This window comes from Rhododendron vialii, chromosome 13a, assembly GCF_030253575.1.
Source record: "Rhododendron vialii isolate Sample 1 chromosome 13a, ASM3025357v1".
Taxonomy (NCBI): domain Eukaryota; kingdom Viridiplantae; phylum Streptophyta; class Magnoliopsida; order Ericales; family Ericaceae; genus Rhododendron; species Rhododendron vialii.
The window spans coordinates 17,911,050-17,936,713 of NC_080569.1; the positions used below are offsets into that span (position 1 = coordinate 17,911,050).

A 25,664-nucleotide genomic window follows, 5' to 3' on the forward strand; every position below is an offset into this window, starting at 1 on the left:
CTGCACACACAGCACTTAACTGAGCACACACACACAGCCTGCCAATTGCATGGTAAACCCAGAAACAGCACAAAACAACAGGAAAATCCATGAACATAGCATGCTAAAAGGGTACTCAGAGCATTCATGTTTGGGCTCAGAAAATATAAGTTAGGAATCATAAGGGTACTCATGGCTGCATTTAATTATACCCCGCCAAGGTATCTACCTTAATTATTCATTGAATTCATTCATCATTGCCCAGATAAGGGTACTCATGGCTACATGTAGTTGATTTCTGGGTTTGGCATGCTGTTTTCTGCAGTTTAGTATGGTGTCTAATGCCAAGTAAAACCTGTGATACTTGTACTTTGCACTAGACTGCACACACACACACACTGTCTAGTTGCCAGCAAGCATAACTAAAAAATTGTGAGGGCTCAGCAAATATAAGTTGGGAATGAAAATGGTACTCATGGCTGCATTTAATCATACCCCGCCAAGGTATCTATCTTCATTAACAAGTGAACTCATTCATCATTGCCCATAACTTGTCAAGCAAATATTTTTCCTGTTAGAATCTCACATTTACCAAAAGGTACACCAAATGCAACAATACATAGCATTGTGATTATCGAACCAAGGTTTAGTGTCAAAAGATTACAAGGTTTAGAGTCAAAAGATTACAAAGTTTAGTGATTACACATCCACCGGCGCTTAATTACACAAAAAATTGGTACCACTAGTTATAAAATTACTTAGTTACACAAAAAATGCCAACCCTATTTATATCATTTGCAATATTGGCCTCTTCAAAAAATAGGTACCAATATTCTCACTCTTGGCCACTTCAAATTGGTCCATAGATCTCACCATTGAGGATGGCCTCAATATATTCTTGCCTCTCCTCCTCTTTACACCCATAGAAGTTGTCCACCCTCTGTTCCTCTTCACAAATAACAGCACTTAACTTGAATTTTTGTGTAAGTGTGATATTAAGCTTCCCGAGCTCGTTTTGAACGTTCTGTCGACGTTCCGATAGGTGTCGTTCATACCCAACTGAGTTCACCATTGCCCCCATATGGCTGGAGGTATCCTTAAGAAAAGCATTCATGTTTGCATGGAAGGATTCTTCCTCCGCACCCATTCTTGTCCTCTTTCTCCCCTTCTTAGGAGCAGGATTAGCCGGGGTCAAGGTCGGTCGGGGAGTGGTGGTCGGGAGTGACCTATGCGGTGTGGAGGTCGGAGGTGTGAAGTTCGGACGTGTGGGAGTAAGGGTGGGAGTGGAAGGGGTTTCATTGAAGAATGAACCATCAAATTCTGGACCAAAGTGGGGCATGTAAACATCATCCGGTCCATCAAATACATCCGGCATTGCCATTTGCACCGGATCCTCCGCACCCTCCCCCGTTGCCCTATCCTTTCCAAAGAGGACAACCCAATCATCAAACATTGGGAATGGATTCATGTTCATGCCTTTGGCCTTTTTTGATTTGGTCTACACAAACATTGTAAGTTATTAGTACGAAATCTCATACATGAACTATCAAATAAACCATTGATAGTTACCTTTTCGTACTCTGCCCACACCGTTGGGTCATCGACCACAATGCGTTTGTTGGTATGGTCCCAACTCATCCCACTAAGACCAATTATGTCAAGTATCTTATGGTATGTTTGTTTCCAATACCTTACTTTTGAGTCGATATGGGGGTTGGCCTTAATGTGTGCATCTGGCAACAACTTTGCCAACTCGACCTCACAGTGTGTGAAGAATCCGGGTCTAAACCCATTGTCAGCAGGCCATTTCCATTTTTCAGAAAGCTCATTGATCATGACCTTGAATAAGGTATCCTCTTCCACTTGCCTCCAAGTCTTACGGGGCTTTTTGGAAGGACCTTCAACTCAACAAGTTCGGGTTCTTCGGTAGTCATTGCTGCCAAGTGCATTCAAGTAGTACAAGGTATATAAAAGGAGTATGACATTGAATAATGACTTCGATTAACTAGGAAAGCTGGATGTCGCAATGCAAAAGCATTGAAAGTTACACATTGAAAGTTACAAGATCATACCACACAACAATTACTAAGTTCAATTACAAATACTTCAAACACTTATTAATACAAATGTCTCAAATATTTTCCACTAGTCCCCCACCATTGCCTAACCAATTGTTAAACATGGCGGTAGCCAATGCATCCCTCCCCGCAGTCCATTCATTGGAAGCTTCGACGGTACCAATGTTGTCATCAACCTCCACATTATGTAGATTGTCTTGTTCCCATTGCGTATACTCGGCCTCAATAGGATCGTTCGGCATCTCTCTCTTAATGAGGTTATGGACAAGGCAACAAGCTGTCACTATACGACATTGAGTCCTTATGGGGTAATAGGAGGCACATTTCAATAGTGCGAATCGCATCTTAAGAACACCAAAGCTTCTCTCAATGACATTCCTAGCTTGGGAGTGCTTCATGTTGAAGTACTCCTCTTTCGTAGCTGGGACGCCACCTTGCCTCCAAATGTTAATGTGATACCGTTGGCCACGGTACGGTGCTAGAAAACCATCCCCATTTGTGTAGCCACCATTCACAAGGTAGTAATGTCCTGTAACCAATGGAAGTTACGACATTGACTGCGAAAAATGTAATGGACTTAAAAGGAAATATGAACTTAGGATTTGAAATGTACCATGCGGGACTTTCAAGCCAGTGGGTCTTGTAATGGCATTGTGAAGAATTCTAGAGTCTGTGGCCGAGCCTTCCCAACCAGACAATACATAGGAGAACTTTTGATCTCGAGTACAAACACCTAAGACATTAGTAGAGATCTCACCCTTCCTTGATCTATACCGTGGCTTGTCAACTGCCGGGGGATTAACTGGCACGTATGTCCCATCCAAAGCCCCAAGACAATTCTAGAAGAAATTATGAAACAAGTGAAGTGAGAACTTATGGGGAAGAGTACTTATGGGAGAGTTTATGATTGAAAATGAAAGAAATAGCATTCATTGAACTCGAGTGTACCTGAAACCAACTCCATCTACTATCGTGGTAGTTAGGAGGAATAGGCTCGGGCTTTTCTAGGAGCATGTTGTAAAGCCGCAAGATGGCTTGAAGCACGGCATTGAAATGCCTGCTTACTGTTTCACCCGATCTCCAAAACTCATATTTCGTACGCCTCTGCTTTGTATGGTGTGAAATGATCCACAAGAAAATAGCAACCCTCTCCTCAAGACATACGTAGTGTGAATCCCCTAATCCAACACCTCGGACTAAAAAGCACAACCTCATAAACGTATGTCTATTCACCCTCAACTGATCGTAGCAATCACTTTCATTACCCCTCACAAGCCTATTGAGGTTATCTACTTGGGTCTGGTAAAAGTTTGGATTAGGAGACAAGTGTGGACATGGACGTCGTTTTGTGGAGGTGATGAAGAAGTAGAGGCGAAACACAGCCAATGTCGAACTAACAAAGGCGGATAACGCCATGATTGCCATTTCATTTCTTCTTCTCCTTATTTGGGTCCTGTTTAATCTTGCCATCCTATCAACCCTAAAGAACAATAGCCGTAGAGCAGAGACGTTCAATAGGTGAGAAACAACTCGCATAAAGTTCTGTCCTAAAATATAGGACGGTCTGTCACGCCCTCGATTTTTAACATAATTAAATAAAGCTTTTTATAAACAAAATGCTCGCAATATATAATATAATAACCCAAAGAGTTCATAGTTCCCATACTTCAATTTACAGTCCAACACTTCAGATTTTAAAAGATTACATTGGCGGCACACCGGCCCAAAATAGCATTTGGTCGAGATACATAAATGTTAAGAGCTGAGCAACATTCTTAGTCAAAAGGAATATGAAATTAAGTTACATATACATCTTTGACAAAAAGGAGATTTTACAAAGATGACTAACTAACTCCTTCATGTTAGCTTTCAAAAAAAATAAGTCAGTCAGTCCATGCACGCATTTGGAACCTTGGACTATCCCCATTTCATCATACACAATCTTATGTCCAGGCCTATTGACCTCATACCACCGGCGCATACCAACAAGTACTAAACATATAATAAAAGCTCAATGTATGAAACCCAAAGGACTACTTATCCCAAGCCATCACCCGTTTCATTCGTAATTCGCACTATTAGTCGTTTGCTATACACAACTTGTCTTAAAATCACATTTCTCTTGGCACGAATCCATTATCGTTGTCATACAATAAGTTAGTAGAAAGTCTAATCATTCATCCATTTCAACTGTAATTCCCATTATTAACCCCTTATCGTTCATAAAGTGTTACTAGTTCACATAATAACCAATACACGTTCGCAAACGCTATCAATTCAACGAGTTGCACAAAAAACCAAGTTTTTCGAGTTTCTCAGACTAATTTCAAGCCCATTTTGGTCCACCAAACCTCAGAACCCGAAAGCAAGTATTCAAACAAAGTTGTAGAGGATCGAATCAGCTGTCCAACGCAATTTGAATCGAGTCTAACGGACATCGCATGTAAGCGTTATGCCCAAATTGCAAACTGCTGTCTGGGAACAAAAAACAGGACATCCAGATCTGGAATACAGATTGGATAATGGACGTTTCTGGTTTCAATTTATCAGTATGAATTTATGTTCATATTTTTCCTAGATAGTAGACTCAAACAAGGAACTTTTGGCGCAAGAATCAACCAAAACGGAGCTTTGTAGAGTCCTAGGGAATTTCTGCAAGATCTGTCAAAAAAACTTGAACCAGTCCAGCTAGGTGCAGAACAGTGACGAAAATAAGGGATTTTCGAGGCCAAACTTCAAACAATCAACAAGAGTAAGGTCAACCACAATATCCACACATTACACTAACTCAAAAACACATAAAAGTAGTTAGATTTCTCTACCTCAAGCTTGAGAGCAAACCCAAAGCTTCAAACCCAAACCCTAGCTTCAAGTCTTCCAACAAACCTCCTCCAAGCAAGATTAACAACCTCAATGACTAGAAATCAACCATTGGTGACGGATATGTGAAGGATCTTCAAGGATTTGAGGTGTGTGAGCAAGATTTTAGTGAGAGAGTGGGTGAAAGCGCAGGAGAGAGAAAGAGCCGAGAGAATAGAGGGATGGCGTGAGAGAATGGGGAGTGAATCTTCTCCTGTACTCAACTCTCTCTCTATATATATGTATGTTACACATTTCACCCTACAACAATGCAGTTGATGCTCAATGTGGCTAATGCTCAACTTGTTTCATCAACTATGATCAACTAAAGGCACCAAAACCTCTACCTGTACAATGGAGCTTAAAATGGACCTAAAAAACAAACACATCTTGCCCGAACCAGGCAACCTAATCACAAAAGGACACTACTAACCATATCCAAAATTTTCTTTAATATGTTTTCCAATGCAGAATGTTGCCATTAATAAATACTAACAATTTTTTTCAAAATGACAGGAAAACTACAATGGGAACCAAGTTATCAGTGATATACATGCAATGCAATGGTGACAATAAAACTAAGAAATAAGGAGTATCTGGTACAAGATTATTGAGATACAAATTTAATTACCAAATTTCAAGGAACACATCTCTTTCTCTCTTCTTTTTTATTTATTTTTATTCTTTTGTAATGAGCACATCTGTTTCTGTTAGTATATACAGAGTCAGACGTATATATTGCAAAACCAGTTGATGCTCAATATCAGGAAATCCTAACCAAAAAATGGCATAATCTACTGTTTTTTGGTTTGCATGTTCTGTATTCAAGTAACAGTTGATTTTTTTTGGGGTTTTTACAGTTGTTCTCTGGGATTAACAGAAGAATACCAACAAATCAGGCTGAAATCAACAAAAATGAAACCATAATCAAGTCCATATACAAGAAATCTAACAGAAATCGAAACCCTAACTACAAATCAAAATCAAAATCAAAAACCCTAACCAGAAATCACAAATAACAACAGATCGTTCCTGCTAGTGTAAATCGAAATCAAGAGCAGGTGTTTATCTTACCAGAATCGTGCAAGAAATCGCTCAAAATCACCACCAAAATCGCACACAGAATCGCACAACAAAAGACAGCTTTTTTGCGTTTTTGTACAGTGTGAATGGAGATAAAGCGATCGAGGATGAAGAGGGGGATTAGTGAGGGCAGAAAGGTCAGAAAATCACCTGTATACAGTCGGATTATCTATTGCTCAGTCCAGAGGTAGCCATAGTTTAGTACCTCTTCCACTGTATTGGGGTGAATACGCGAAGAAGGGGGAGAAGCGAATACAGCTGCAAATAGCGATGCCAAAGCATCCTAAACCAGTCCCATCACCCCTTATCCGGGGTTATAAGCGAATACACCCGAGATATACTGGATCCAATCGGGCCCTTAAATTCCTAGTTTCTTTGCTTCTTTAGCCCGAAGGTTGTGCGTAGTATGGATGTAACCGTGGCTATCATTGATTAGATTAGGGGCTGGCACTGGTCGAAAAGGGCAGCCTTCTTGGCTATCATTGACTAGTTCGGTGCTTGGTCTCTGATTGAAAAGGGTAGTCTCCGGAGCTGTCTTTGTCTAATTAGTGGTGTGGGCCAATTGAAAGGGGTAGCTTCTATGGCTGTCATTGATTAGATTGACCTGAGCTCTGATTGATAAGAGCAACTTTGGTTCTCCTGCGGTATATTATGTCCCCTTTTCATGCCAGATGATTCAGTGGTTATGCACTGTTAATGGTTGAAACAAATGATTCGGTTGTCTTGCGCTGTTAATGGCGATCAGATTTGAGGCTTTTGTGCTGTCTCACTTTTAATTTTTAGCAAGCCTATGGGATTAGGTTAAGGGAGTAGTAGTCTGGAAGGATTGGGTGTGGTGTGCAGGGTGCTTAAAGGGGTAGCCTTGTTGGATGCAGACATCTCCAGTTCGAGCCTCATCTCGGAGCCTAGTTCCTCTGTAGTAGCTGTTCTCTTAGACATGGGTATTGCGTTCAACTCACTAGGGTAGATTGAAGTATTAGAATCTTGGTCTACATATCCCATCTCTGGCGGCTGTGGTGATTGGTATTTGGCTGAGGGCGGGTTGTTTTCTGGCGAGCCTCGGCAATTTGGTCGAGGGAGTAGTAGATTGGTTGGATTGGGCGTGGTGTGCAGGGTTGGGCCCCCTGTCAGATGCCGTCATCCCCGAATCTAGCCTCTTATCTGTACCTAGTTTCTCTATAGTAGTTGTTCAGCCTCCCCTCCATGCCGAGTTGCTATGTTGCTGCAATTCCTCAGTGATGGTTCATCAGATGGTCGTTATTCGACCTCGACTACTTTTTCTTATAGTCTAGCCTGGCGGGCTGTGCCAGGCAGTAGTCAGCTTTCATGTTATTATTACTTATTGTATCACTTTTGTACCATACCCCGTTGTGCTTTCTTCCTAATGAATAGTACAATGGAGTATGATAACAAATCACAGTGCACTTTGTAATTTACTTCAATCTACCTTACTCTTCATGCGGGTTGTGCATGGTTTATCGCACTTTTTTCACTTTTCTTTTTCTTTTTTTTTTTCCTCCTGGGGTATGCCCCTTGTAAGCTGTACATTTGGTTAACCTTTTTTTAATTTCAAGCTAATTTACCCAAAAAAAAAAAAACTAGTATTGAATTCCATCACCAACCTCACATTCAGTATATCAACTAACACCTCAGGAGTATTTAACAAGGCCCATCGTGTGCATGCAAGTATGCAACTAATAGGTGCATTTCACTCCACGTCTATCTTTGCCTCATCTCTTATCAGAAACTCTTTATCTAATCAATAATGGCTACCATAGTGAGTTTTAGACAAAGTTTTATAATGAGTATATGTTTTAAGAGTATGAAATCAATTGCATTAATGAACAGAAAATATGGTTGCTGACAATTCCTCTCTTTCTCTCTCTCTCTCTCTCTCTCTCTCTCTCTAGGGTATATATTGTGGAAAATATAAAATACGGGTTGTTACAAGTTAGGCATTTTCTTTTATGTAGAACTAGCGGATGCCCGTGCCTAAAGGCACATCAGAACATTATATTGTCCTAATTAAAATAAATTATTACATGCTTGAATGACAAACGTAATCTAGACATAGTGTGAGTTACCATCTTGAGAAGTATTCCTATTTTATCATATATAAGAGGCAACATTTAAATATGGATACAGTACTGTAATGACTCGTTCCAACTGACCTGCTTAACCATTCGCCTAACCACGTGGCTCAGAAGATTAACCTCAAGTTATACAGTAGCTCGCCGCATTTCATTATATATGGAATCACTTTCCATATATATATATATATATATGTGGGACTGTCACAATCTCCCCCACTTGGACCGCAATGTTCTCATTGCGTCCCAAGGCCCATCACTTCCACCCACCAAACGTTGTGAGACAAGTACTCGCTTAAGCACGATAAGCACCTCGGGCCCATCTCATGCTCGAAAAGCACCCCAAGCTAATCCTATGTGGGACCCGCCCAAGCACGACAAGCACCTCGATCTCCTCACTTGTCGGGCCCACCTAAGCAAGTCTCCTCACGAGAGCCTCACACTTCCGGATGATGCAAGCTCAGATACCACCTGTAACGACCCACGCCAACTAACCAGCTTAACTATTCTCAAAACCACGTGGCTCAAAAGGTTAACCTCAAGTTATACAGTAGCTCGTCGCATTTTCATTATATATGGAATCACTTTCAATATATTTCCCGATGTGGGACTGTCACAATTACCTTAAAAATGATGAGAGAGGGAAGGGTAGATTTATTAAGTATCTTCTCTGTATCTTTCGAAAAAGAAAGTGATCTAACAGTTACAGTTTAACGTGAAAATTTGATCGGATGGCCGTGAATGTTATAATATAGATATCCACCATCTCTTTTTACATTCTTTCGCATGATTCCGATTGGTTTAAAAAAAAAAAAGAATTGAGCAGATTGTTTGAAAAGCCTATCGTGGGGGCCCGGGGGGTTGTCCCCGAATTTCCAGTTTTCAATTGGTTATGGACTGATTTCATTTTTATCCTTATTGCCTATCTTTGGGGATGTCCCTTAGAATCATTTGTAAGTTCGGGTTCTCGTTGCTTAATCTACCATGGCATTATAGCAGATTGGTGGTGTGTGAGCCCCAAGTCCCCGTTTCTTGGGCTTGTCACGATCAAAGGTAGTCAATCTCCTATTGCTATCTTCATTTGGGCCTCTCGAGTGCCTTCTTGTTGTTCTAAAAAATAACACACTTTACACTTGATGTCATGTTCTCGGCAAAATCAAGTCATATTCCTCTCAATCCATGTATCAAAAAAGGAGCTTGATCTAGACTTTTGTGTGAGCTCTCAATTGAGTGACAGATCCTATTGTTTTCCTACTCTCTTCCTGGATAGTTTGCTTTTTTTTTGGTCAAACGGAATTTCAAGCATTAAATAAAAACGAACATAAATGTCATTTGCCCGATAAATGGCATACAAAGATCATAAGAAGACAAAAAGGCTACAAAGCCGTAGACCTACGTCCTGAGATGGCCAACACCCATGGCATCCACCAAGGTAAATTCCCTAGCTGCAAAAGGAATGGAGCTAGTTACAATCAAATCATCTTCTTGTTGAGCAACAAGTCTAGCAAGACAATCTGCAGTTTGATTTGCTTGTCGGTAGATGTGGGTTATAGTTGAATTTGTTCCACCAGCAAGTCTTCTCACTTCTTCAATAATGTGGCGTTGCGAGTGATCAAGGGAGGCCCCTCATTGCAAAAGTTTACTGCAACACTTGAGTTGGATTCTAGGATGACACTTGATATTCCTTTCTCAAAAATGACTGTGAGTCCTCTGTAAATAGCCTATATTTCAACTTCCAAGCTGCTGGTGCCAGTTGCTTTCCCATAGAAGCCTAGAACCCACTTCCCAGAGATGTCTCTAAGAACTCCTCCATAGCAAGCCGTATTGGACGATTCATAGAAGCAACCATCCGTGTTCAACTTTAGCTTTCCTGGAGATGGTAAAACCCAACAAATCAGAACTCCATGCCGCGTATCATTGGTTTGTGGGGCCTTGAAAGTAGTAAAAATTTCCCTAGCGTAGATATTGACATTCCTTAGACACACGGTTGAAATTGTTTCCACATTGTCATCTGTTTCGTTTCCCTCTATTAGATGGATAGGAAACAGTTGTTCCATTTTCATCTAGTCCTTTGTAGCCGTTTAGCATAGGCTTACTCTTTTTTTATGTTTTATTTTCTTTCTTTTTCCTCCTGGTGTATGCCCCTTGCAGGTTGTATATTCGGTTAGTCTCTTTTTAATTTCAAGCTGATTTACCAAAAAAAGAAGAAGTTCCAAGGTATGTTGATATCTAAGGCATAAGGAGTTTTGATTTTAGAATTTGAGATGATCCAGTCAAGGACTCGTAAGTTCGAGCTCCCATTTAACCAATGATTACTACAGATACAAATCCAAAACTCTTTAGCTTTAGGACAGGCGCGAAATAGATGATTAATATCCTTAGGATTCTCATCGCATCTAGGGCAAAAGTCCAAGGGAATCATGCCCCTTCGAGCTCTTAGAGCATTAGTAGGAAGGCTATTGTGTAACACAATCCACAAGAAAAACTTCAATTTCGAAGGAACTTTCAGCTTCCAGATCCATTTCCAATTTAAAGGAGAGCCAACATAAGGATTAACAATGTTATACTCAACTAGAAATAAAATAACCAATCTGGTCTTGGAGGATAGGTCCCTCACACAAGACATTGAGGTCATAAAGTCCATTTTTGTCAACTTTTACACTAACTTGATAGGTTTAGCTCATCATGATGCTTATCAAGGACAAAGCAGAATCCAGCAATTAGTAAATAAGAGACTAACTAATACTCAAAAGTTGGCAATGATTGTGGAGGTCTCTGATCAAAAGATTAAGGACACATTTTGGTCCCTCAACCCCAACAAAGCCCCTGGTCCGGATGGTTACAATGCTGGTTTTTTCAAAAAAGCTTTGCCTATCATAGGCCATGAGGTCACTGCAGCAGTCAAGACCTTTTTTAGGTCTGGTAAACTACTCAGTAAGGCCAACTCTACCATGGTAGCTCTTGTTCCAAAGATCTCTAACCCATCCAAAGTTGGGGATTTTAGGCCTATCTCATGTTGTAACACTATTTACAAATGCATTGCTAGAATACTTGCCAAAAATCTCCAGAATGTCCTCCCTGTTCTAATTGATCCTGTTCAATCGGGGTTTGTTAAAGGAAGGAGAATTGCTGACAACATCTTCCTCACCCAAGAACTAATGCGAGGGTATCATATATCATCATCATCCCCAAGATGTGCGATGAAAGTAGACATTAGGAAAACTTATGATAATGTCAGATGGGAATTTCTCTGGGATATTCTGTCTTATATGAATTTCCATCCAGCATCAAATGGCTTCAAGCTTGTGTTACCACTGCTAACTACACCTTCAGCTTAAATGGGGAGACCACTGGTTACATTATAGGGCAAAAAGTTCTTAGGCAAGGAGACCCTCTGTCATCATACCTCTTTGTCATTGTTATGGAAATTCTCACTTGTCTACTTAGAGAGAAATCCATGTTACCTGATTTTCATTTCCATTGGAGATGTGGGAATACTAAGATCGTCAATCTTTGCTTTGCGGATGACCTTATGATTTTTTGTAAGGGTGAATTGTCTTCAATCACCCTTATTCAGGAAGCCTTCACTGAGTTCCAAGCTTTGTCTGGTCTATCTCCAAGCCCCGAGAAAAGTAGCATATATTTCTGTGAGGTCAACACTACCACTAGAATAGCCATTATGGACGTCTTAAGATTCCAGGAAGGCTCCCTCCCAGTCAGATATCTAGGTGTTCCCCTCCTCTCCACTAAGCTCAAGGCTTCGGATTGCCAACGTTTAGTGGAGAGCATGATTGCTAGGACTAAGACTTGGACCAATAGAGACCTCACCTATGGTGGTAGGATTCAACTTATTAAGAATGTGCTTTTCTCCATTCAAACATATTGGTCATCCTTGTTTATCCTCCCCAAAAAGGTAATCAAGGAAATTGAGTCAAAACTTAGGGCTTTTCTTTGGTCTGGCCCTGATTTAAAGAAAACTGGTGCTAAAGTTTCTTGGGAGCATCTGTGCTCCCCTAAAGAGGAGGGGGGTCTTGGTTTCAAATCTTTGCAAATTTGGAACAAGGTGCCATTGCAAAACATATTTGGTTCCTAATCTCTGGGGGAGAACAATCCATGTGGTGTCAGTGGGTCAAATCATATTTAATAAGAGGTAAAAGTTTCTGGAATCTGAAAATACCTGGTGATTGTACAAGGGGTTGGAAGAAGATTTTGGTTAAACCATATGTCCTCTGTATACTAGGCAATGGGAATTCAACACCCTTGTGGCACGACAATTGGCATCCTCTCGGTCCTTTAACAGACAGATTTGGTCCTAGAATTGTGTATGACTTTGGCATCCCACAAGATGCCTTTGTCTCTCACATTATAAATGGTTCAAATTGGGCGTTCCTCATTACTCAAACATTTGAACTAAATGAGGTGAGAAACACTATGCCACCTCTAGTTCAGTCTAGGTTGAATGGGGCCAATCAAATAAGGTGGACTCTTACTTCCAATGGGCAGTTCACAATTGCCTCCCTATGGGACAAATTGAGAACTCCCTTTCCTAAGGCCTTGTGGCATAAGATAGTGTGGTTCTCTGCGTGCGTACCAAAATGCAGCTTTGTCACATGGCTTGCCATTCAGAATAGGCTACCCACTGCTGATAGACTCGTGTCATTTGGTCTGAACATTCCTCCACAATGTGGTTTGTGTCAGAGGATTGAAAGCCACGACCATCTCTTATTTAATTGCCCATTCACTAACCGGGTGTGGGATACCATTCAGGCCAAACTCCATGTTACATGGCCTGCTAGATCTTGGGCAGACTGGGTAACTCTGTTATCAAATTTTAAGGGCAAACCTCTCAAAAGTTTAATCACTAGATTGGGCTTTACAGTAACTATTTATCATATTTGGATTGAGAGAAATTTGAGGAAATTCCAAAATCAATCTTGTACTTGGGAGATAGTTGTTCAAAAAATTTGCAACATGGTGAGAGCAAGGCTTTTATCACTTTCTAATTTTCCTCATTCACAAGCAGAGTTGATTGTAAATGAGTGGAAAAATGTTGTGAGCTAAGTTACTTTGCTAGTTGCTGTTTCTAATGGGCTGTGTGATTCAATTGGGCAGGATGATCACTTGACTACTCAGTTGGCTAGTTACTGCTATTACTTCTATCATAGCAGGTTGTTCACTGTGTTGGCATTCATGAAGCAACTGCCAAGTTTCAAAGGTTCACTATTTTGGCATCCTTGAGGCTCCATCAGCCTTGGACTTGAGGGTGTTCCATCGGGGTTGCATTTGAACTGCTAATACTTCTATTTATAAGGTATATACCTTATCCTCTTCTCTTAGATTGTTAATGCAGTTTCTGTGGGAGCATTCATCGTTGGAATTCACTTTCTTTGCCTCTTCTCTTTAGATTGTGTGTGCCAGCATATGTGAGAGCCTGTGAGCTGTGTGTTTGAGCCCCAACTTTCTTGAGAGTGGAGGTAATAGTTAGTGGGAGATTTTTTGGCATGGGAGAGTTGAGGGTGCTAAGGTCCTTCCTATTGCTGTTAGAATTTTGTCGATTTAGGCTTCAAGGGGGTAAGTAGGGGAGCAGAAAGAGCAATAGGCTTTTGGTTACTATTTGTCTGTTGTGGCTTTTATGTCATACTGATATGCTTGTGCTCTTTCCTGCCGCTTATGCTTCCTATTATTGTTCCTGCTAAATGTTGTTATGGTGGCAGCTAGCAACTCATGATCTGCTTTGGCCTTTTGTGCTAATGTGCAGTCTAGAGTAGATTTATTATTCCTTATTTGGTTGTATGTGCTGAGTGGTGCTGCTATTCTCTGTTCACTATTGGAAATTCTGCTACTGTCGTGTATGAATTTAGAAGGTGGTGGCTGCTATCCTTTTATTACTGCTGTGTATGACTTTCTGCTACTGCCGTGTAGTCTAGCTAGGTGTATTCGGCTCTGTACACTGTCCTTATAGCTGACTTTTCATTTGGTTTTACCTATCCTTGGGGGGTTGTCCCTTGGAAGTTTACGCTTTTGCTGGGGGGCTTGTCCCTAGCAGGGCAGCTTTATGCTTCTGTGGGTACCTGTTTGAAGTGTTCCTTTTCTGCTCCAGTTTTGGGGGTGCCTATTCATTTACTGCTATTTTGGGCAGCAGCCCGAGCAGTTGGAGTGTTGCCAAGTGTGTTGAAGTGTTTTCAAGTGGTAGTAATTGTCCATGTTGCTAATGCTGCATTCTGCTTGCATTTTGCTGTGTAGCTACGGCCTTTCAGTGATGTCATTGCTTATGCTGCTACTGTTTGGGATTTTCAAGTGCAGCAAGCTGTTTTCATGTTTAGATGTATCAAGCTGTTTCCAAGCTGTTATGTTGGTGCCATTAAGGCGTTGTTTTCCCTCCTTTGTTCTAGGTGGATTGGAAACAATGCATATCTTTTAGTCCATGTAGCCTTGTGGCGTAAGGAATTTTCTTAACCTTGTTTTGTTTTCTCTTTTTTCCTCCTAGGGTATGCCCCTTGTAGGCTGTATATTCGGTTAGCCTCTTTTTTCAATTTCAGGCTGATTTACCCACAAAAAAAAAATGTTATATGCAGCGGCTACCAAAAAATTGCCATTGGAGTATCCCATCCATGATGGATAGTCAGAGCATGTGGCAAACAAAGGTAAGTTAATAGAAGCAATATCATTCAGAGTATTAGAATCAACAATTTGGGATATGAAGAAAGGTTCCAGGCACCATATTCATTCATTAGAGAATTCAGTTTAGTATTCAAAAAACCATGATTGCCAAGAATTTTTTTTGTAAGGGGACCATCTCCATACCACCAATCCAACCAGAGGTCAATGTGTTGACCATCTCCAATAACCCATTTGGTACCCTTTTCCAAAACATTTCGAGCCTTCATGATACTTCGCCAAACAAAAGAGGCAGGTTTTTTACCTGTCCATGAAAGAATGGAAGCATTTTTTGGGGTAATTTAGCGTGAAATAGAAAAGGAGGCTAAGCGAATATACAGCCTACAAGGGGCATACCCCAGGAGGAAAGAAAAGAAAAACAAAGATTGAGAAAATAGACCTAAGCCAAGAGACTAAATTGACCAAAGTCAAGGATTACTATGAAAAGGAATCTAAGCAACTTTAAACAAACATGAGATCCACATGTTTCAATTCCATCTAAGAGATGGGAGAGAAACATACGCTAAAAGAAAGTATACACAAAAGTTGAACTTGAGGGTTGAATTTTGCACATTGGCCATAACAGCTTCTTCAAATCTGGTGCAGTAGCGACCTTTCTGAACTTGAACTAGCTGGAGACAATTAGTAGCAGCTACATAAAAGACAGAACTGTCCGGACAGTTCATTGGCCAATGGATTAAACTTCAGCAGTAGTAGCCGATTGATGCCATTACATTGGCCAATAGCAGTGGTAGTAGCAGCAAACAAACACCGATTGCTAGCGACAGCAGTTTGTTGCAGAACAATACCTTGCTGGACTACACCCAAAAAGGTAGTAAACTGGTAAAACAGGCACTAGCAGCTATAGAGTAGTAGCAGCAGCCAAAGAAGTAGCCTCACTACTGGTCAGTAGCCACACAGCCTAACGGATCATAGCCGAGGACAACAAAGCAGTCAAAGCCCTTAGAGACCACAGTAAAGCTTGAAATGGATGCTCTGAATATGAAACTGAGATCGTCCAAAAGCTGCTAGGGACAAGCCCCCTAGGAAAGCAATAAACGTTCCAAGGGACAACCCCCAAGGATAGGCAAATGGAAGTCAGTCCAGATACAATACCAATTGCAGAACCTGCATAATTTAAAACACCAGCATGCACTAAGCAAAATCTGACTAAGCAAAATCTTTACTAAACTGTATGTAACAGTAATTATGCAGCAAAAGCTTTCTAAGATTAGCAGCAAAACAAAGACAGCGACAACTCATATGTGCTTTCACAACAGACAACTTTCCATCAATGAAGGAAATAGAGAATGAAAGAGCTAGCAACAACACCTTCAATAATATCAATTGAATTATCACCAGCTATCAAAAACCATGCAGCAATCAGAAAATGTAAAATCAGAGAGTGAAACCCTTGGTATGTATAGTGCTCACACTTCTACTTTCATGGAATCTCACTTCTCCTACTCTCCTCTCAATACCAAGAGTTGGGGATCCACCTTCTCCCTCCTCTAATCCTCACATGATTCTCCCACTAATTATTACCTCCTTTCACATGGGATGTTGAGGATCCACCTTTTCCCTCCTCTGATCCTCTTGGTTAGTGATCTTCCAACCCAGTTTTGCTAAAAGGGCTAATTTTTGGTGTTTAGCCCGTCTAATGCCTAAACCTCCGCTAGCCTTGTTCTTAACAACTTGATTCCAATTGCTAAGATGTATCTTTTTTTTACTATCAATGTCACCCCAAAGAAAGTTTCTATTAAGTCTGTGTCAATTTTTTCACAAACGCTTATGGGAGTTCCATGGTCTGCATAGAATAGCTAGGGATGGTAGATGACACAGATTGGATCGTGGACCTACAATATTCATGGTATTGTTTTTCCAACCAAAGAGTCTACCTTGAACCTTTTCAACAATGTTGGTAAAATGATTTTTACTCACCCTTCCATGCATAAGAGGAATACCAAGGTATTTTCCCCAAATCATTGGTAATCCAATGTTTTGTGTGTGTGAGAAGCTCAAACTGTTGCAAAGTGAGTTTAAGCTTATTAATAATAGATATTTTAGTGATGTCTCTAAGAGGGTAGTGGACACTAGGCAAATTCGTGAGTCTTTACAGAAAGACTTAAGTAGTCAACCTACTAATCTCTCTATTATTAATCAGGAAAGGGTGGTCCATAAACAGTTCCTCACTCTGCTTAGAGCTGAGGAAAGTATGGCTAAACAAAAGTCAAGAATTCAATGGTTAAAGCTTGGGGATCAGTGCACTTCATATTTCTTTAAATCTGTGAGTAATATCAGAAATAGAAGTAAGATTGCTAGTCTAGTGTTGGATGATGGGTCCCTCACTCATGACATTGGAGTTATCAAATCAAGCTTTGTTAGTTACTACACCAATCTGCTAGGTACAGCTCACTCTACTCCTTATCAAGGACTATCCAGAATCCAACAGGTTCTCTGTAGGAGGTTATCTGCTAGCGTCCATGATTGCAGAGGTTACTGACATTGAAATTAAGGACATCTTTTGGTCTCTTCACCCTAATAAAGCCCCTGGTCCGGATGGCTATAATGCTGGTTTTTTCAGCGAGCTTGGCCTATCATTGGCTATGAAGTCACTGCAGCTGTAAAAGCCATTTTTAGGTCTGGTCAGTTGCTTAAAAAGGCAAGCTCAACATTGGTTGCTCTTGTTCCCAAGGTCTCTAATCCATCTAAGGTGGGGAATTACAGACCTATTTCCTGTTGTAACACTATTTATAAATGCATATCTACAATACTTACTAGAAGATTGCAGACTACCCTCCCTTTCTTAATAGATCCTGTACAATCAGGTTTTGTTAAAGAAAGGAGGATTGTTGATAACATTTTCCTTACTCAGGAGCTTATGAGAGGATACCATAAATTCCCTCCATTTCCCAGATGTGCAATGAAGGTAGACATCATGAAAGCATATGATAATGTTAGATGGGATTTCCTCTGGGATGTTCTGACTTCCATGAATTTCCATCCCTTAATGATCAAGTGGCTTCGAGCTTGTGTTACTACAGCTAATTATTCTCTTAGTATCAATGGTGAAGTCACTGGGTACATTTTAGGTCAAAAGGGACTTAGACAAGGTGATCCCATATCTTCATATCTGTTTGTAATAGTTATGGAGGTTCTCACTTGTCTTCTTAGAGAAAAATCCATTCTCCCTGATTTCCATTTTCACTGGAGATGTGGACGTACCAAATTAATCAATCTTTGTTTTGCGGATGATCTTATGTTGTTTTGCAAGGGAGACCTGACCTCTGTCAAACATATTCAAGATGCTCTCAATGAATTCCAGTCTATGTTAGGTCTTTCTCCTAGCCCAAGGAAAGTAGCATTTTCTTCTCTGGGGTCAGCACAAGCACTAGGTTGGCCATTTTGGCTATCTTAGGGTTTCAAGAGGGTACCCTTCCAATCAGGTATCTAGGTGTTCCCCTTCTCTCCACTAAACTCAAGGCTGTTGATTGCCGAATGTTAGTGGAGAGCATTATTGCAAGAACTAAGACATGGACTAACAGAGACCTCACCTATGCTGGTAGGGTTCAATTGATTAGAAATGTCCTCTTTTCCATTCAAACCTTTTGGTCTTCTTTGTTTATCATTCCTAAAAAGGTGATTAAGGAAGTTGAGTCAATCCTTAAGGCATTTCTTTGGTCTTGCCTTGATTTGAAGAAAACAGGTGCCAAGGTCTCTTGGGATCATCTGTGTTCTCCTAAGCAGGAAGGTGGCCTTGGTTTTAAATCTATGCAAGTTTGGAATAAATCAGCCATTGCCAAGCACATTTGGTTTCTAATTTCAGGGGGAAAACAGTCAATGTGGTGTCAATGGGTCAAATCTTACTTAATAAAAGGGAGGAATTTTTGGAATTTGAAAATTCCTGGTGATTGCACCTGGGTTTGGAGGAAACTCTTAACTCTCAGACCTGTGGTGTAGCCATTCATTCTTAGTGTTTTAGGTAATGGTCAATCCACCTCCCTGTGGTATGACAACTGGCATCCTCTTGGTCCTTTGATAAGCAAATTTGGTACTAGAATTTCTTATGATTCTGGTATTCCAAAAGAGGCAACTGTGTCCCGCATAATTCATAACTCAAATTGGGCATTCCCCATAACCCAAACCTTTGAGCTTAATGAGATTAGGAGTTCTTTACCTTCTCTTGTTCAGTCTAGGTTGAACGGGGCTGATCAATTTAGATGGACCCTCACATCCAATGGTCAGTTCTCAATTGCCTCTTTATGGGACAAATTGAGAACTCTTTTTCCTCAAGTCCTGTGGTATAAGTTGGTATGGTTCTCAGGCCACATTCCAAAGTGTAGTTTTGTCACTTGGATGGCTATTCAGAATAGGCTATCCACAGCTGATAGACTTGTGCTTTTTGGTCTCAATCTTTCTCCCCAATGTAGTCTGGTCGGGGGTTGAAAAGTCATGACCATCTTTTCTTTAACTGCCCATACTCTCAGTTGGTATGGGGTGTCATCCAGACCAAGCTTCATGTCTCTTGGCATAGTAGGTCTTGGGATGATTGGGTCACATTTCTATCAGGTGTGAAAGGTAAATCTCTTAGGGCTGTGATTACTAAACTTGTTTTTCCAGTGACCATCTATCATATTTGGATAGAAAGGAATGTAAGGAAGTTTCAAAATTTCTCATGTACTTGGGAGATAGTTGTTCACAAAATTTGCTCCATGGTCAGGAATAGACTTTTATCACTCCCTAGAATGCCTCAATCATAAGAAGCATGGATTGTAAATGAGTGGAATGTTGTAGGTATATGACTGTGATTTGCATTAGTTTTCCAAATCCTATTTTCTCATGTAGCTAGCTTGACAGGTTGTGCATGGAAGATTCATTATGAGCTTGATTTGAGGAAGAATCTAATACTTCTATATACAAGGTACTTATCTTAAACTCAATGCTAGAAATATTGGCAATCTGATACTTTGTGTATGCCAGCATATGTGTGATCCCTTGAGATGTGTGATTGAGCCCCAAATCTTTTGTGAGTGGAGGTAATATTTAGTGGGAGTCATTTTGTGAGGGAGAGTCGAGGGAGTTCGAGCCCCCTATTTGCTTTAGTTTGCTGGAGGTCTAGGCTTCGAAGGAGTAGCAGAGTGAGCAGTTCATTAAGGCTTCCTAACTCCTAATTCCCTGTTCCTGTAACCTGAATGTAAATGGTGTGTGGCCTTGGCCACTTGTCTTTCTATTTGTCTTAGTTTTCTTTCAAAGGTTCTCTATTGTTTTCTAAGCATTCAGTATGGGATATGAAGGTTCATTCTTCAATATTTCATCTTTGCTATAGCTGGTTGTAGTAGCTTTCAAGTTGTATCGATTATGGCTGTCTGCTCCGACATCAACTTCTTGTTACAGTTGTTGTCTGTTATGCCTCTTAGTCACTATCTCAGGAAGAATGTTTAGTCTTTTGAGTATTTCAATTTTTATTTTATGCCTAACCATCAGGGGCTGTCGTTGGGATCTCCCTTCACAGAGGGGGAAGTCCTCTGCATATTGACTTTTCTGTTGTGGTTGCTGTTCTGGGATTATAGTGACGATTGCTTGAGCTGCTGTTCTGTTACTCTAATGCCATGTTATGCATTTAGGACTATTTTCTACAGCGTAGGATACAATTCTATCAGTTATGTGCTGTATGCTCTTGAGCAGATGACCTCTCATGTGGAATTGAATGGATGTTACTGCTACCTTTCTGTTCTGTTTGTTAAGGTTTCAGCTCCTGTTTTGTTCTATTCTGGAATTGGAAGTCCTGTTTGAGGCTTTCCGGATGGTTTTCTATTTTGAGATCAGTTTGAGTTAACTCTTAAGATCATGGAAAGAGCATGGAGTTCAAGCTACTGATTCTGATATCTGCAACCTGTTCTGTTTTAATTTTCTGTTTTGGTGGATGGTCTGTCTATGGCTACTTCTGCAACTGCTACTGCAATTTTCTTGGGTTATGGCTGCTACTGTACTCTGTTTCCTATGTTGGTGTCCAGCAAATTGTTGTTAATGCAACTGATATGTTGATGCTACTACAGCTTCTGCTGCTGCTGTCAACAAACTACTGTCTAGCAAAGGAGAATTGCATCGTCGTCAAGAGGTGGAAGTCTCCCATTGTCCGACGTGATTATGTATTTTGGACAGATTTCAGAAATCAGTTGAGGCTTTCAAATGTTCAAGAAGTATATTTAATTGGATCTCAATAGTAATATGTCCGATGCCTGATGTTGGCTCCTTTCCTATCAGTAGGTTACACCATGTGTAATTCTTTTGCCATCTGTTTTGTCTCCCTCTGTTAGATGGATAGGAAATAGATCTTTGTATTGCTCCTAGTCCTATGTAGCCATTTGGCGTAGGTTATCACTATTTTTTTTTTTGTTTTGTTTTCTTTATTTTCCTCCTGGGGTATGCCTCTTGGAGGCTGTATATTCGGTTAGCCTCTTTTTAATTTCAAGCTGTTTTACCCACAAAAAAAAAAAGTTAATTCCCACAATGTTGCTAAGACGATTTGCCCTACTCCTATCCACATTACCAGATATGAACATTTTAGATATATTGAAGCTGATACACTGGCCAGACATGTCACAAAAGGTATTGAGAGTATCTATCATGGCATGACAGGTAGTAAAATTATCAGCACCAAATAATATCAAATCATCCGCAAAAAAGAGATGAGTTAATGGTGGGGAATAACGAGAAACCTTGATACCTTTCCAACTACCTTTAGCAGCTTTCCTGTTAATAAGAATGGACAGACTTTCCATGCATAGCACAAAAAGATAAGGGAAGAGGGGGTCTCCTTGACGAAGACCACGCTCGGAGGAGAATTCAGAAAGGGCTTCTCCTTTCCACAAAATGGAGGTGGATAAGTTGGTAACACAAGTCATTATATTATATTCAGAAGGGCTTCTCCATTTCACAAAATGGAGGTGGATAAGTTGGTAACACAAGTCATTATAAGCTTTATCCAATTAGTGCTGAAATTAAAGAACCTCAAAGTATCAGCAAGAAACTCCCAAGAGATTTTATCATAAGCTTTTTCCAAATCAATTTTGATGACCATTCCTCCTTTTTTTCCCCTTCTTCTTATGAAGAGTGAAGAGGACTTCTTGGGTAATAATGATATTATCCGTGGTGGATCTCCTAGATATGAAACTATTTTGGGAGGGGCCAATAATGGATTTGAGGAAAGGTCTAAGCCTAGCAACTAACATTTTGGTGATGGCCTTGTAAATCACATTGCTTAGACTAATGGGCCTAAACATCTTAACATTATCAGGTTTGTCACCTTTAGGGATCAAAACAATGAAAGTTTTATTAAGCTCAGCAGGTATGGACCAATTAGTGAAGCAGTTTTTAACAAAAGCACACACCTCTATTCCCACTCTGTTCCAATATCTGTGATAAAAAATAGCCTGGATGCCATCAGGGCCAAGGGCTTTGTATGGTTGAATGCTCTTTATGCTTTCCCAAATCTCAACAGAGGAAGGGCAAGCATTGAGAATATAGTGGTCATTAGTAGAAAGCTTATTATGGTCTCCATAGGCGAGAGCCCTTGGGTACGATGAAACAGGGGTTTTGGTAAAAAGCTCCATGAAATGATTCTGCACATGATTTGTAAGGGCACTTGGTTCATCTATCCAACTATTATTAGAAAGAATCTTTTCAGGCAGGTGATTTTACTTTTATTTCTACGAATGGTGGTGGATAGATGAAAAAGCCTAGTATTCCTATCCCCCAGAGTAATCCACTTAGCGCTAGATTTCTAAAACCAAAGGATCTCCTCTTGATTAAGGATCTCATTGAATTCAATAATAAGATCTTTTTCGAAACATTGAAGACTGTGAGTAAAACGGTAATCTAGAGATTTTTGAACTCCCTCTAATCTAGCAAGGACCCAATGTTTCCTTCTAAAAATATTTCCAAAAACATCTTTATTCCAAGCCATAACATCTTTAGAAACTTGTTTAATAGAATCAAAAATATTAGATCCTTGCCAAGCATTAGCAACAATGTGTACGTTCAAAAGAGGGATTAGTAAACCAAGTTGCATCCATACGAAAGGGTCTTCTAATGGGATTAAATCTATTTTTACCAAACACATGGATTAAAATAGGAGAGTGATCAGAATAAGTACAAGGGAGAATTTGAAACATACCTTCGAGGAATAGATTACGCCATTCCTCATTACATAAGGCACGATCAAGGTGTTTCTGGACATTTGCCATACCTTTTCTCCCATTATTCCAAGTAAACTTAGGACCCGAGAAGCCCAAATCAACTAAATTGCAGTTGTTGACGTGTCCAACAAATTTACGCCTTTGACTAAAACTAGAGTCCACAGCAAAACTTCATCCTTCAGAGGAATTCAATGTGTCATTGAGGTCACCCGCCACCAGCCAAGGTTTGTTGCTGCTATGAGTTTGAGTTTCCATTTCCTCCCACAAAATATCCCTATTCCTAGGGTTAGGGCTAGCATAAAATGTGGATGGCTTGAGATGAGGCATGGGTTATGTTCAGCGAAACTTTGGAAGTATCCCAAACAATCCAGATCCCTCCAGCTCGGCCGTAAGGATCAACGTAGGTGGAACCTGAAAAACCTAAATGTTTGAAAAAAAAGCCCCATTTTTCTGAAAGTTACCTTGGTTTCAAGAATTCCCACTATCTCCGACTTGTGGGTACGAACAAGTTCTGAGAAGTGTCTTTTGAAGTTATCATTCTCTGCTCCTCTACAATTCCAAATTAAAATATTGAAGCTAGGCATGATGAAGGTTTGGTCAAGAGAAGAACTGGCTGTGAGGTCAAGAAGCCTGAAGATCCGTCTGCAATAAGCTGGGGTTTTGTTTCCAGGGGTTTGAGTTTCACCCTGTGCTGTTATTGGCCCTCGCCGATAGCCTCGTTTATTTGATTTTCATGCATGCTCCTTCGGCCCACCATACGATCTCGATGTGGAGAAGGGCTTCTATCTTTGGATCAAAGATCCTCCTCTCCTTGTCGTCCTTGAGCATCAGCTTCTGCATTTCTGGCAAACTCATGGTACGTAGTTGTGGATAAAGATGCTAAGTCCGGGGGTTTAGAAGGTTGAGAGACTAGCAGAACTTGACCAGTTGAAGAATGGGGGAGGGGTTTTTTGTGGAGATAGGGATAGTAGCGGCGGGAACGATTGGAATAGAATAAGGAGTGTGGAGATGTTTAGGGTTGTGATGGGGAGTCTTTCTGATTGTGGGAATTAAAACCGGGGTGGGCTGTTCCAAGATTGGATTTAGGCCAGAGGTGGAGGCTTGCCCCGCTAATGGGCTAAATCTGGATCCACTTTGGATTTGAACATTTGAGTTGGGCTTATTCTGTTTAATTAGGCCGGGTTGTTGTGCAATTGGGCCTTTTCCTTTAATTGACCTTTGCTTGTTTGAGTTAGAATCTTGATTTTTTTTGTCCCCGCCCTAGGTTGATCATTGGGCTTGGCATTTCTACAATAATTATTTTTCTGGGCCTGACTTTCCCCATATGGTGGCCCATATGCTCTGTTTGATCTCTTGGGCCATCTCGCCACAACCATCCACTCCCCATATCCGATTTCAGTAGCTTCGTCTGACGCGATTTGCCATTGAACCGGACAAGTTTTTTGTCAGCCCTGATGTGACTATCAACGGTTGTTTCTCCAGCAATCCCAGACTTGTTCGTCGCCGACGCCACTCCACAATTCTCCCGCCGGTGGCCAACCCTGCCAAAAGCAAAACATATGAGATGTAAGTGCTCATATTCAAGATAATAATCAAATTTTTCCATAGCGATGGAAGGAGGAAGAGGTTTGCTGAGATCCATTTCTACACAGATTCGAGCATAACTGCCCCTAGCAGTGACAATTGTATTGTTATCCACTTTTAGCGATTTGACCAATTTCTCCGAAATTTCCTTCAAATTATCGTCCTCGTAGAATTCCATGGGTAGGAGTGGAACCCTAACCCATATAGCTATTTTAATGGCCAAAGCCATATCCACTTTGAAGTTGTTGTGCCACTTCCTTACAGTGAGATAATGGTCTTGTATGATCCAAGGGCCACCCATATAAACTCTCTAGTAATCTACCTTGGTTTCGAAACGAATGATATAAAAACCCAAACCAACATCAATGGGAACAATTGTTCCCTCCAAATTCCAAAGCCGGTGGATTCTATCCATAAGAGGTTTGAAACCAAGATTTTTCCACAGCAATTTTATTATGAGGCAGCCCCTCCATTGTGCTCTGCTACGCTTGAGGCATTCTTTGGAGAACGTAATTTTGATTTTGGATTTTGTGGGAGGAGTGTCATTGTCCTCCATATCCTCATCATCACTTTCTCTGAACTCGGCAATCCTTTTTTCAATTTCATCCTGTGATAATCGTTTTGTTTGGACTAGTAGCTTCCCTATTGTCACAAACCATCCAGGAAATGCTTGAAAGTCTCTCTCTCTCTAGAATGCCCCTTCTCCCCCCTTCTGTTCCCTCCCAATCCCAGTCGAAGGAAGAACTATACCAGATTGAGACGCATGAGGAAATTAAAAAATCATCTAGACCCAACCCCTTCCGATCCCGCTAGTCCTATGGACATAGAAATTTCCAACTCGCAGAATAAGGCAACACCATCTTCCCCGTCGGTGGACATTGTTATGGAAACACCTCCCCCCCAATCAACACACGATCAGGGATCCTTGCACTCTCCCAACGTTGAGCTCTCTTTGCCAGTTTAGTTTATTTTCTTTTGTTTTGTATCGTTTTGAAGTATGCTCTTTGTAGGCTGTATATTCGCTTAATTTTTTTTCTATTTCAAGCGGATTTACCAAAAAAAAAAAAATTACTTGAGAAGGCTTTGGATTGAGAACAAGAGCAACAGCCCATGAACTAGGCCCACTATGCGGTTTT

General features: G+C 40.6%; 2 protein-coding genes across 2 annotated transcripts; both read right to left on the reverse strand.

Moving 5' to 3' along the window:
* Positions 1-1,928: 1,928 nt before the first annotated feature.
* Positions 1,929-3,563, reverse strand: LOC131314391 (protein ALP1-like). The gene is made up of 3 exons (XM_058342986.1): positions 3,006-3,563; positions 2,671-2,896; positions 1,929-2,586 (listed from the first exon to the last, which is right to left on the reverse strand). The coding sequence occupies exons 1-3, from the start codon at positions 3,525-3,527 to the stop codon at positions 2,111-2,113; spliced, it is 1,224 nt and encodes a 407-aa protein (XP_058198969.1). The 5' UTR covers positions 3,528-3,563; the 3' UTR covers positions 1,929-2,110.
* Positions 3,564-24,175: 20,612 nt separating this feature from the next.
* On the reverse strand, positions 24,176-24,757 carry LOC131313939 (uncharacterized). The gene has a single exon (XM_058342434.1). The coding sequence runs from the start codon at positions 24,755-24,757 to the stop codon at positions 24,176-24,178; it is 582 nt and encodes a 193-aa protein (XP_058198417.1).
* Positions 24,758-25,664: the final 907 nt, after the last annotated feature.

Coding starts and splice junctions, on each gene's coding strand:
- LOC131314391 (XM_058342986.1), bottom strand. CDS start 3,527: ATGGCAAGATTAAACAGGACCCAAATAAGGAGAAGAAGAAATGAAATG. Junction 2,897..3,005: donor GTAGATGGAGTTGGTTTCAG/GTACACTCGAGT, acceptor AATTTCTTCTAG/AATTGTCTTGGGGCTTTGGA. Junction 2,587..2,670: donor TGGCTTGAAAGTCCCGCATG/GTACATTTCAAA, acceptor CATTGGTTACAG/GACATTACTACCTTGTGAAT.
- LOC131313939 (XM_058342434.1), bottom strand. CDS start 24,757: ATGGCTTTGGCCATTAAAATAGCTATATGGGTTAGGGTTCCACTCCTA.